This window comes from Lontra canadensis, unplaced genomic scaffold (genome assembly GCF_010015895.1).
Source record: "Lontra canadensis isolate GAN:19392208 unplaced genomic scaffold, GSC_riverotter_1.0 scaffold10, whole genome shotgun sequence".
NCBI lineage: Eukaryota > Metazoa > Chordata > Mammalia > Carnivora > Mustelidae > Lontra > Lontra canadensis.
Window position 1 is genome coordinate 126968 of NW_022631004.1, and position 12815 is coordinate 139782.

The 12815-nt window shown below is 36.0% G+C and overlaps 1 protein-coding gene across 1 annotated transcript in view; it reads left to right on the forward strand.

Annotated features, from left to right (window-relative positions):
• TLL1 (tolloid like 1) overlaps window positions 1-12815 on the forward strand; it is a 170299-nt gene that overhangs the window by 112300 nt on the left and 45184 nt on the right. Inside the window, exons 16-17 of the mRNA XM_032855437.1 lie at window positions 8436-8631; window positions 10767-10892. Coding sequence (XP_032711328.1) covers window positions 8436-8631; window positions 10767-10892 — 322 coding nt within the window. The remainder of the gene's footprint in view (window positions 1-8435; window positions 8632-10766; window positions 10893-12815) is intronic.

A 12815-nucleotide genomic window follows, 5' to 3' on the forward strand; every position in this document is an offset into this window, starting at 1 on the left:
GTTTATCAATCTTATTAATTCTTTCAAAGAACCAGCTCCTAGTTTCGTTGATTTGTTCTATTGTTCTTTTGGTTTCTATTTCATTGATTTCTGCTCTGATCTTTATGATTTTTCTTCTCCTGCTGGGTTTAGGGTTTCTTTGTTGTTCTTTCTCCAGCTCCTTTAGGTGTAGGGTTAGGTTGTGTACCTGAGACCTTTCTTGTTTCTTGAGAAAGGCTTGTACCACTGTATATTTTCCTCTCAGGACTGCCTTTGTTGTGTCCCACAGATTTTGAACTGTTGTATTTTCATTATCATTTGTTTCCATGAATTTTTTCAATTCTTCTTTAATTTCCTGGTTAACCCATTCATTCTTTAGAAGGATGCTGTTTAGTCTCCATGTATTTGGGTTCTTTCCAAATTTCCTCTTGCGATTGAGTTCTAGCTTCATAGCATTGTGGTCTGAAAATATGCAGGGAATGATCCCAATCTTTTGATACAGGTTGAGACCTGATTTAGAACCAAGGATGTGATCTATTCTGGAGAATGTTCCATGTGCACTAGAGAAGAATGTGTATTCTGTTGCTTTGGGATGAAATGTTCTGAATATATCTGTGATGTCCATCTGGTCCAGTGTGTCATTTAAGGCCTTTATTTCCTTGTTGATCTTTTGCTTGGATGATCTGTCCATTTCAGTGAGGGGAGTGTTAAAGTCCCCTACTATTATTGTATGATTGTCGATGTGTTTCTTTGATTTTGTTATTAATTGGTTTATAGAGTTGGCTGCTCCCACGTTAGGGGCATAGATATTTACAATTGTTAGATCTTCTTGTTGGACAGATCCTTTGAGTATGATATAGTGTCCTTCCTCATCTCTTATTATAGTCTTTGGCTTAAAATCTAATTGATCTGATATAAGGATTGCCACTCCTGCTTTCTTCTGATGTCCATTAGCATGGTAAATTCTTTTCCACCCCCTCACTTTAAATCTGAAGGTCTCTTCGGGTTTAAAATGAGTTTCTTGTAGGCAACATATAGATGGGTTTTGTTTTTTTATCCATTCTGATACCCTGTGTCTTTTGATTGGGGCATTTAGCCCATTAACATTCAGGGTAACTATTGAGAGATATGAATTTAGTGCCATTGTATTGCCTGTAAGGTGACTGTTACTGTATATTGTTTCTGTTCCTTTCTGATCTACTAGTTTTAGTGTCTCTCTTTGCTTAGAGGACCCCTTTCAATATTTCCTGTAGAGCTGGCTTGGTGTTTGCAAATTCTTTCAGTTTTTGTTTGTCCTGGAAGCTTTTAATCTCTCCTTTTATTTTCAATGATAGCCTAGCTGGACATAGTATTCTTGGCTGCATGTTTTTCTCGTTTAGTACTCTGAATATATCATGCCAGCTCTTTCTGGCCTGCCAGGTCTCTGTGGATAAGTCTGCTGCCAATCTAATATTTTTACCATTGTATGTTACAGACTTCTTCTCCCGGGCTGCTTTCAGGATTTTCTCTTTGTCAGTAAGACTTGTAAATTTTACTATTAGTTGACGGGGTGTGGACCTATTCTTATTGATTTTGAGGGGGGTTCTCTGAACCTCCTGGATTTTGATGCTTGTTCCCTTTGCCATATTGGGCAAATTCTCTCCAATAATTCTCTCCAATATACCTTCTGCTCCCCTCTCTCTTTCTTCTTCTTCTGGAATCCCAATTATTCTAATGTTGTTTCGTCTTATGGTGTCACTTATCTCTCGAATTCTTCCCTCGTGGTCCAGTAGTTGCTTGTCCCTCTTTTGCTCAGCTTCTTTATTCTCTGTCATTTGGTCTTCTATATCGCTAATTCTTTCTTCTGCCTCATTTATCCTAGCAGTGAGAGCCTCCATTTTTGATTGCACCTCATTAATAGCTTTTTTGATTTCAACTTGATTAGATTTTAGTTCTTTGATTTCTTCAGAAAGGGCTTTTATATCTCCCGAGAGGGTTTCTCTAATATCTTCCATGCCTTTTTCGAGCCCAGCTAGAACCTTGAGAATCGTCATTCTGAAATCTAGATCTGACATATTACCAATGTCTGTATTGATTAGGTCCCTAGCCTTTGGTACTGCCTCTTGTTCTTTTTTTTGTGGTGAATTTTTCCGCCTTGTCATTTTGTCCAGATAAGAGTATATGAAGGAGTAAGTAAAATACTAAAAGGGTGGCAACAACCCCAGGAAAATATGCTTTAGCCAAATCAGAAGAGATCCCAAATCGTGAGGGGGGGCGGTAAGGGGATAAAAAGAGGTTCAGAAAGAAAAAAAAAAAGAAAAAAGAAAAAAGAAACAAAAAAAGAAAACCAATAATGAAAAAAATATAAAAAGGAAAAAAAATATATATATATTAGATAAACTAGTTAAAAAACGTTAAAAAAGAAAAGGGTAAAAGTTAAAAAAATTTAGTAGAAGAAGAGAAAAAAAATTGAAAAAGAAAAAAAATTAAATTAACTGCAAGGCTAAAGAATCATGGGGAGAAAGCCATGAGTTCCGTGCCTTGCTTTCTCCTCCTCTGGAATTCTGCTGCTCTCCTTGGTATTGAAACTGCACTCCTCGTAAGTGAACTTGGTCCTGGCTGGGTTTCTTGTTGATCTTCTGGGGGAGGGGTCTGTTGTAGTGATTCTCAAGTGTCTTTGCCCCAGGCGGAGTTGCACCGCCCTTACCAGGGGCCGGGCTGAGTAATCTGCTCAGGTTTGCTTTCGGGAGCTTTTGTTCCCTGAGCGCTTTCCGTAGAGTTCCGGAGGACGGGAATGAAGATGGCGGCCTCCCAGTCTCCGGCCCAGAGGAGTCGAGAGCTCGGGGCCCCACTCCTCAGTGCGCCCTCAGAGAACAGCGCCCAATTACTCCCGTCTGCCTGGCCTCCGGCCGCGCTCCGAGCTCACCGAGCCTGCGACCGATTCAAGGTAACCCTGAGCTGTCAGCTCACTCCTCGGCTCCGTCTCTGTAGCCGGCTTCCCCGTTCTAATACCTGCAAGCTCTGCGACACTCAGACACTCCGATCCTTCTGTGACCCTGCGGGACCTGAGGCCACACTGGCCCCGCGTGGGCTTCACCCCAGTTAAGCCTCTGGAGCGATGTCCCTCAGCGGAACAGACTTTTAAAAGTCCTGCTTTTGTGCTCCGTTGCTCCGCCGCTTGCCGGGAGCCGGTCCCTCCCCCCAGGGTCTATCTTCCCGTCCCTTTGGATTCACTTCTGCGCCAGTCCTACCTTTCAGAAAGTGGTTGATTTTCTGTTTCTAGAATTGCTGTTCTTCTTCTCTTCGATCTCCCGTTGGATTTGTAGGTGTTTACAATCTTTAGATAAGCTATCTACTGATCTCCCGCAACCTGAAGTAGTCTCAGCTGCTACTTCTCCGCCATCTTGACTCCTCCACTGATAGCATTATGTCTTAGACTCTACTGCAATTTTCCCATTATTAAAATTAATTTATTTTTATCATTTTAACAAGAGTATATGTAGTAGTATACATATGGGAAATCTACACAGATATGGAAATTCCCCAAATTAATTTTTAATGATGAATATTAATCTACATTGTTTTTTAGTCACACTTTCATTGAACATTTTTTCCTCCAAAGCAAAAAATAATGAGTTTAACATTGTTCCCTGGGTATATGATTTTAAGTTATATTATTTGTAGAAGTTGAATCATTTGTGTAGTGGATTATATTAATTATATTTTAAAACTACATTGTAACAGTCATAGGAGAGGGTTGTTTTCATTATTATAGTAAAATAAAAAAATTCAAAATTTACTATCTTAACCATTTTTAAAGTGTACAGTTCAGTAGTGTTAGGTTCATACACATTGTGCAACCATTCTCCAAAACTCTTTTCATCTTGCAAAACTGAAACTTTATACCCCCAAACAACTCCTCTTTCTCCCCTGCCTCCAAGTGCTGGCAAGCACATTTCTACTTTCTGTCACTATGAATTTAACTACTCTAGGTACCTCATGTAAGTGGAATCATCTGGTTTTTGCCTTTTTCTGACTCTTATTTCACTCAGTGTAACATCCACAAGGTTCATCCATGTTGTAGCACATGAAAGGATTTCCTTCCTTTTTAAGGCTAAAGAACATTCCATGCATATATAGTCGGCATTTTGTTGATTCATTTGTCCATTGATGGACATTTGGATTGCTTCCACCTTTGATTAGTGTGAATGATACTGGTATAAACATGAAGGTACAAATACCTCTTTCAGACCCTGCTTTCAGTTTTTTTTTTTTTTTTAAGATCCTATTTATTTATTTGACAGAGAGGGATCAAAAGTAGGCAAAGAGACAGGCAGAGAGAGAGGGGGAAGCAGGCTCCCTGCTGAGCAGAGAGGCGGATGCGGGGCTTGATCCCAGGACCCTGAGATCATGATCTGAGTGGAAGGCAGAGGCTTAACCCACTGAGCCACCCAGGCACCCCATTGCTTTCAATGTTTTAGATATATACCCCGAAGTGGGATTGTTGAATCAAGTGAAGAACTTCTCAATCTATTTTTAGTTTTTCACGGAATATCGAGGAGCTTTTATTGAAATCATTATCTAGAAGTTTTGGAGTTTTCAGAGCTTTTTACAAATAACTAGGTAGATTTTTTGTAATATTTATTTGGAAATTCGATTATAAAATGAAGGCCAAGTGTATGAATGGATCCTAAGCCTGGGCCTGGTCCTTTCTTTCGACCATAAATCTCAGCACTGGTTTGCAGTTTTAGAATGAGAGGCTGACTACTTTAGGTTGCATTTAATTGATTTTAGTTCTTGCTAAATAAACATCACTCAGCTTTTCCATGCTTCTTTTCTAACCTGCCAGTAAAGGCCTGAGCTCTACATAGTAATGAAATATAATATTAATCCCTTCTGGCTAACCTTTGTACTCATTCTTTCTTTTCTGTGTGTTTGAATCTCCTTCCAGTATCTTTTAAATTTCAGTTTCCTAAAAACTGTTCAGTGCTTACTGTCACTTTTGTTGTGTTCTATATGTACATATTAGGTCTGTTAACATTACGATAAACTTGTCACATTTGTATATGGTTTGTGCTCTGATTATCTTGAAGTCTGTAATAAATCAGCATCATCATTATCAAAACATATTTATTAGATGTGTAATTGTGCACGACATTGCATTCAGGTTCCAGATAGGAACTGGGTCCATGCTGTAACTCGAAAAGAAACTGCTTTTTCTTTTTTGTTTTTATAAATCATTGACTTTGTTGTTCTTCCTTCTTATGGAGCTTACTGGCAAAATACCAATGGACTTATCCACTTTTTAGCCTCAACCAGATTTATTTCTATCCATTCTGTATGTCAATTTATGAAGTAATTGATATAGCTGAAGAAAATGTTACATAAATGACATAACTAAAAGAACTCAAACTTTCATTTGTGCTCACCATCATTACTCTTGTGTAGATGTAGTTGAAGAGCTATAATCATAATTAACACCAATAGGGAAGATTCATTGTGCACACATTACAATTAGAATTAAGGAGTTATACTGAAAAATATGTAAAGATCCTTGAGGTCATTGATAAGATATCTAGGAGTGTTTTAAAGGGATAATGCATTTCTAAATATCATAAATTCATATATATGAGGCACATTTTACATTCTAGGCAGGAACAACTGCATTTGCTTTGTGAAAATACAATATAAGTTTCTGTTTGGTTACCCCTTACACAAAGTGCATAATATTTAATATGTATGAAATACATAATTCATTAATAGGTAACGGTAGAATTAATCCTAAAATTGACCATTTTCATGCCTTTTATCCATGAAATATTTATACTTTGTTTATCATATAAAATATTTAAACCTCTAATTTTTTGCTAAGTAAACAGTAAATATGCAGATACTTTAAGTTGAAATTTAAAGAGATCTATTATGTATCTATTAGAAGAACAAAGTACAGGTTTTTTTGGTTTCTTTTTTGGTAGTGTCTATCTTGGTTTCTTCCTTGTTAACATAGTAATTTTTGAAAGCCATTGTTTCCTCAAAACAGAAATTAAAAACCCTTTCTCATTAGGCTTCTTATTTTTTATTCTAGTATGGCTTATAATATCAACCAATTTTATTTTTCTTAGTTGACCTATGAAAAGGAGCCACTTTATTGTATATTCTCATTTCCTTTCTTCTTCTAATTCATTCTTTCCTTTTTCTTCCAAAATGATTCCTGAGTCAGGAGCAATCCGTTCTGTGCCTTTCACCCAGGCAGGTGAGGGGAGCTTGCTGAGACCTCTCTTATTTTCTACAGTTTGTCACCAGTTCACTGTTGTTCATTCTTTTATCAAGCCTATACCTGGAGAGTTTGGGATGAAAATGTGTCCCCTTGACCGAAGAAAGCCCTTTGGCCATCTGGAAATGTTCTCATATTTATAGAGAACTGTGATTTTGGAAGGAGTATATTAAAGACTGAGAAAAGACAACATATAATATAGCTGGTCAGATTGGCCTTATCATCCCTGGTGACTAATTAAGTTACTAGTGTCACTGTTAGCTCTCCCAGACCATCTCTCTATTTAAACAGCTGTAGTCTTAAAAATATGCTTTAAAAGTGAGATACTTTTTTTTTAAGATTTTTTAAAAAATTTATTTGACAGAAAGAGATCACAAGTAGGCAGAGAGGCAAGCAGCGAGAGAGAGGAGGAAGCAGGTTCCCTGCCGAGCAGAGAGCCCGATGCGGGACTCGATCCAAGGACCCTGAGATCATGACCAGAGCTGAAGGCAGAGGCTTAACCCACTGAACCACCCACGTGCCCAAAAGTGAGATACTTTTTATAGTGAACATTTTCCCATTCTTTCCCTTAATTTCACATACAAAGAAAACACATTTTTAGGAAAAAACATGATTTGTAAATCAAACCCAAATACTGGTGGTATAATTTAAGATTATATATTTAAGATTATAAACTTCGCTTCCCCACTTTTCATACCTTTCACCTTGTTTCACTTTATATTTTTCCATAGAATTTATTGGTTGCAAATATTTTATAATTTCACTGTTTATCTTGTTTGTTATCCCTTTGCTCTCTACCCAACAGTAGCATGTAAGGTCCAGGAGGGTGAGGCTCTTTGTTATTTTGCTAAAGGATGCACACCACGCAGTGAGAAGAACGCCTAGCATCGAGCAGACACTGAATATTTGTTGAAGGAGTGAATGCATCCTGATTTGTGGTTGGGAAAAGATGAGCAGCAAATGTAGTAATTAGTTTTGATCTAATCTGTCCTTCAGAATCTGTTGTTTTCTATTTGTCCATATGGTATCTCATTTGAAGGTTATCATTCTTAATGTATTGACAAAATTATGAAATGGATTCTTCAACCAGCTATACCAGCTGTCATTGATTCAGACCATGGTTCTATGGAATAAATGTATTCTTTGACACTCATTTTTTTTAATAGAAGAATTCCATAAATTAGTGAATTGTATGTTAATTGTGAGTTGACAGGATGTGATACTTTTCACGGCTTATTGATTTTAGATGCTTGTATTTTTTAGATTTAAATATCTAATAAGTATTTAACTTATTAAGAGTTTGGGGCTAATACCCACTTTATGTAGGAAAAAAGGTAAGAATTTTATTTAGAAATTGTTTTATAGTTTGAAAAACAATTTATAAATTTTGGTTTGTTGTTTTTAGAAGTTTGGGGCTAAAACATAGGTCCATGAGCATGAAGTTCTTCCTAAAGTTTTATGGGTCTGAGATCTTACTTGCATTTAATTTTTTAAGGAAAGATATTGAGTTCCTGCAGGTTATATGGATTAAGAAGAGTGTATTGGGGTAAAAGGGCTCACCTGAACAGCCATATTACCCTGAGGAAGGAATAGTCAGTATTGATTCTACATACAATAGACTTGCTACAGCTATGCTATCGGTAAAGAATTATATAGACTAGGAAGTATGTAATTTCATATTACCAAATTTTCCTTTAAAAAGAGATTTATAATTTAAAACAGTGCAATATTTATCAACAGAATTGAATCAGACTTCTCTATGAATAAATTAATAGTTTTGTTGATGAACTAACAATTTTTATGTTACAGAATAAATTATACATTGCTTATAGAATATCTCATTCAGATTTTTAATGATAATTTTAAGTCTGGATTTTTTTTAGCTCTTTTTCCCCAAAGGATTAGTACTTACATTTTATTTTACTTTTTTAAAATGCAGCTGACTTCTGTTGATTGTGACGCATGTGGATACACTGTTCCATAGATTTTTGTGTCTCTCTCTGTCAACCAGAAAAATAGGCCCTTTATTCATGGGTGGTATAGATATTGTCATGCACGCTCACAAGAAGAGCTCCCATTTGGTATAAGTAACTTGTTAGATGACCCTGTCAGTACTATGGCACTGAGAACACATAATACTCTTTCTACAAAAATTGTTTTATCTATTAATGAGATATATCTTCCCATATTTTTATTGTTGCAGATTGAAAGACATGACAACTGTGCCTATGACTACCTAGAAGTTCGAGATGGAACCAGTGAAAATAGTCCTTTGATAGGGCGTTTCTGTGGTTATGATAAACCTGAAGATATCAAATCTACCTCCAATACCTTGTGGATGAAATTTGTTTCTGATGGAACTGTGAACAAGGCAGGGTTTGCTGCCAATTTCTTTAAAGGTAATTTGAAGTAATTCAAAGTGTAAGATTTTCTTTGTTAGGGGAAAATGTGATATTTAACATTGAGTTAAGAGAGAACTACAGAAAAGGTATACTGGAAGTTAATCCTGCACTGTGCATTAGGCATATTTGAATGATTTTTGATGTGAAAGATCAATGGTAAAATACTGGAATTTGGAACTTTGTAGCACAGGGCAGGAACTCCATTAGGATATCCTACCATCCATTTTTATGAAATGCTCAAAATGGCAAAATCCAGACAGGGAATTTAAACAGGGAAAAAACATTTGCAATGTAGTCAGCATAAAATTCATATCCAGAAGAAGTCATTAATTAATTTATTTCCAGGTGACAGCGTTTCTAAACCACCTTGTAGAGAATAATGTTTCACCATGTTGGAAATAATGTATGGCCTCCTTAGCAGACTCTTCTGATACCTAAAATGTCCTTTGGCAAAGAATTATTATTGACCAGCTTTAATTTTAAATCACATAACCAAATTTTAGTATATTTTCATCTCCTTTATTTGGTGTGCATTACTGAAGTAAAAAGAACCATTTTATTTATTTATTTTTAAAAGTTTACTTATTTACTTGAGAGGGTATGGAGGGAAAAGAGAGAGAATCCTCACACAGACTCCATGCTGAGCACAGAACCCGACTCAGGGCTCAATCTCAAGATCCTGAGATCAAAACCAAGAGTCAGACCCTTAAACAACTGTACCACACAGGCACCCCAAAACAAAGCCATTTTAGTACAAAAAGCATCAAATTTGCATTTAGAAAATTCATAGGCACTTAACATTAAGTGTGTCATTATAAATAAATCTTTTACTGGGAGAGAAAAAAAAATTTTACACTGACTTTTATAAAATAAATGATGGATTTAGTTGTGTATGTCAAAATTTAGTGCAATTAATAACCGAACATTTGTGTTATTTAAAGAACAGTATAATGTATTTTCCCTGAGAATTACTTAGGTATTCACCATATGATTTGAAAGGCAGAGAACCCTGGTACTTTCACTAAATGCGTTCAAAGTATCCATTAAATTGTACATTTACATGCATTAGCTTTGTAGTATTTTATAGTAGAAGAAACATACCATCAAGATTCTCTCCTATGACGCTTATATATTGGTTATCAAAAATGCTTGCAATGGGGCGCCTGGGTGGCTCAGTGGGTTAAAGCCTCTGCCTTAGGCTCAGGTCATGATCCTGCGGTCCTGGGATCCAGCCCTGCTCCTGGCTCTCTGCTCAGCGGGGAGCCTGCTTCACTTCCTCTCTCTCTGCCTGCCTCTCTGCCTACTTGTGTTCTCTGTCTGTCAAATAAATAAATAAAATCTTTAAAAAAAAATGCTTGGAGTTTGGCCAGTGCAGAATTTCTCCAAAGAATATTGTTTGCTATTTTCTTAACTCATACTAGATTACTCCTGGGAATTGAGATTAGGGAATACCTTGTCATGTATATTGTTTTAATACTGTATATTTTTCATACATATATATTTATATATTTTTCATATATGCATTTTTATGTTTCCATATACAATAAAACAGTGTATGTAGCTACAAAATATGGAATTTTTATATTTCCTGGATCAATATGTCTGCATAAAAAACACTGAATACTTTAAAGAGGTTCAGTAAATTTCAGAATTTTCTTTCAATTTATATTCACCATAAGCTGTTTCTTTATAATGGCATTTCTTTAAAAGCATTTTTCAGAATATCTAGCAAATTATACTATGAAATCAACAAGTGAAGCTGTTTTTTCAATAAGTTTTTCTATTTTATTCTGGGCATTCTCTGTGTTGTAAGAATTCCCTTTGGCCTTGGAATTAGAAAAAACAAAAAAGCAAACAACCCACATACATGTTGAAGATAAGGTGATCTTCAGTTGGCACCGCTATGTTTCTAGTCCTGCCCTTGGTTCTTACACAACTCTTAGATTGCAGCAGCATGAATTCTGGTATGCAATCTATCAAAGGCTTGCAAGTTGTTCCTGCTCCTTTGTAGAAGAAATCAGTTGTCTTTGTTTCATTCAGTTATTAAGTGTCATATTTTCAAAAAATTTCACACCTTAGTTTGTAAAACATAATACTCTGGTTGTTCTCTACCTCTCTCGCCATCTTTGTAGAGGAAGATGAGTGTGCCAAACCTGACCATGGGGGCTGTGAGCAGCGATGTCTGAACACACTGGGCAGTTATCAGTGTGCTTGTGAGCCTGGCTATGAACTGGGACCTGACAAGAGGAGCTGTGAAGGTAGGGTCGCATTTGCATGTAGAGCTCCTGGCATGAACCTGCACCACCCCGGGGCCCTGACCCCACCCCCGCCACCCCATTCCTTCTTTCTTTAATACCTTCTCATTCTCTTTCCCTCTGCCTCCCTTCCTTTCCTCTATAGTAACCTCTTTCCTCAACTGATAAGACTCAGTTGATAGTCATTATTAACATGAAGCGTTGCCTGTGTGCTTGTTACAGAATCAGTCATTTCCTCCTTTGGTTACCAGGCCATCTTATTTATCTGATCTTTATTTCTATGTATTTCTCCTCTCTCTCCCTCTCTCTTTCTTACTCTATTTACCTATATCATCTCTCTATATATCTATTTCTATTTTTATCTCTGTCTAGGTCTAGATATTATCCATCCATCTACCATTTATTTTTACTTTTTCTTAACATAGTTTATGGGTCCCTCTCCCTTACTAAAGTGCAGAATCCTGAATCTGAATTATTTTTGTATCTCTAGCATCTAGCACAAACATAAAGCAGGAGCTAAGTCTGTTTTGTTAATAAATGATTCATAAACAAAGAGATTTTGCTGTGTTTTCTCCATTTCCTCTACACATTCTAAGATATTTCCTGCACAATGTTTTGTTGCCATGTCTTACGATCACTTCCTTCAGAATTTAAAGCTGCTCTTTTTCCCCCCTCATTTCCCCTGTGCCACCATATTTCAAGCCCCATACTTAAGTTACAACATAAAGGGGCTTATCTTCCTTCCTCTGTTCTATTCCTCCTTGATTTGTCTCTCAACATGTCTGCCAAAATCATCTTCATAGAACTTGTAGTAGTTTAACATTACTTATAGTTACATAATTATTAAGTTTACTTTTGGTGGTTCTCACAAAAATGTAAAATGTAAATTCCCCAAAAATGAGCACCTTGTTCTCTACTGTATCTGTAATACAGGACATAACAGTGGTAAAGGTGACAGACTTACTTGCTTAATGAATAAATGCCATACCCTTAACTGACCTAAATAAAGAAAGTCAGAGACTATCCGTTTCTACTTAAAAGTTTAAAATTTTCTCTTGGGCAAAAGTCTCATCCTATCTATTAAACTACTAATCTGCTCTCTGTACTAGAATAAAATAGATACAGTTATGAAGGCAATGTAGTATCTTTAAACAGAGAACATTATGTACCAGACAATACTAAGGTAGCATGACTATTAGTTCTGTTGGTGCCTAAAAAATAATTATTTTACTTTTTAATAATTCACCAAAAAGTGGTAAGTATGAAAGTACAGGTTATTTTTTACAATACATTTATAAATGCAATAATATACATACACACACACACACAGACACACACATGTGTGTGTGATGCTTGTGCATGTATATACACAAAGGCTATTAAAGAGACTGGTTACTTTAGGTAACTCTTGACTCCCTTGGATTTAATTACATACCTTGTACAATATATGTTCTCTTTTGTTTGGATTCCATTATTTTGCTAATTTCATTAACAATAAGGAAGAGAAGTAACATATTAAATGCTACCCCTTTTAAATAGATCATTCAAAAGATGAAGATAGTTGTTAAATGGAGTTTTGGAATGATAAAATGACCTCCTTATTCTAGTTTATTTTGTTTACTAACTCAAGTAACTGCAAGAATTGCTTATCTTAGGGAAAAAGAATTTGAAGAAATAAGCAGTTGATTTTGGTTTCATTACATTGGACTGTAGTGTGCTTTATGCTTATCTTTCCACTAATTCTCATAACAACAATATGGTATAGATATTATTATACCCATTTAAAAGATAAGACAACTGACACCCAGTTTTCTTTATATTGCTTCTTTAACTTTGAGAGTGATCTGAAACGTCATATAGCCGTATTTTGCTTGGGTCCAAAGCTACGGATTAACATCTTATGAATGGGATTTGATGATTAAAATA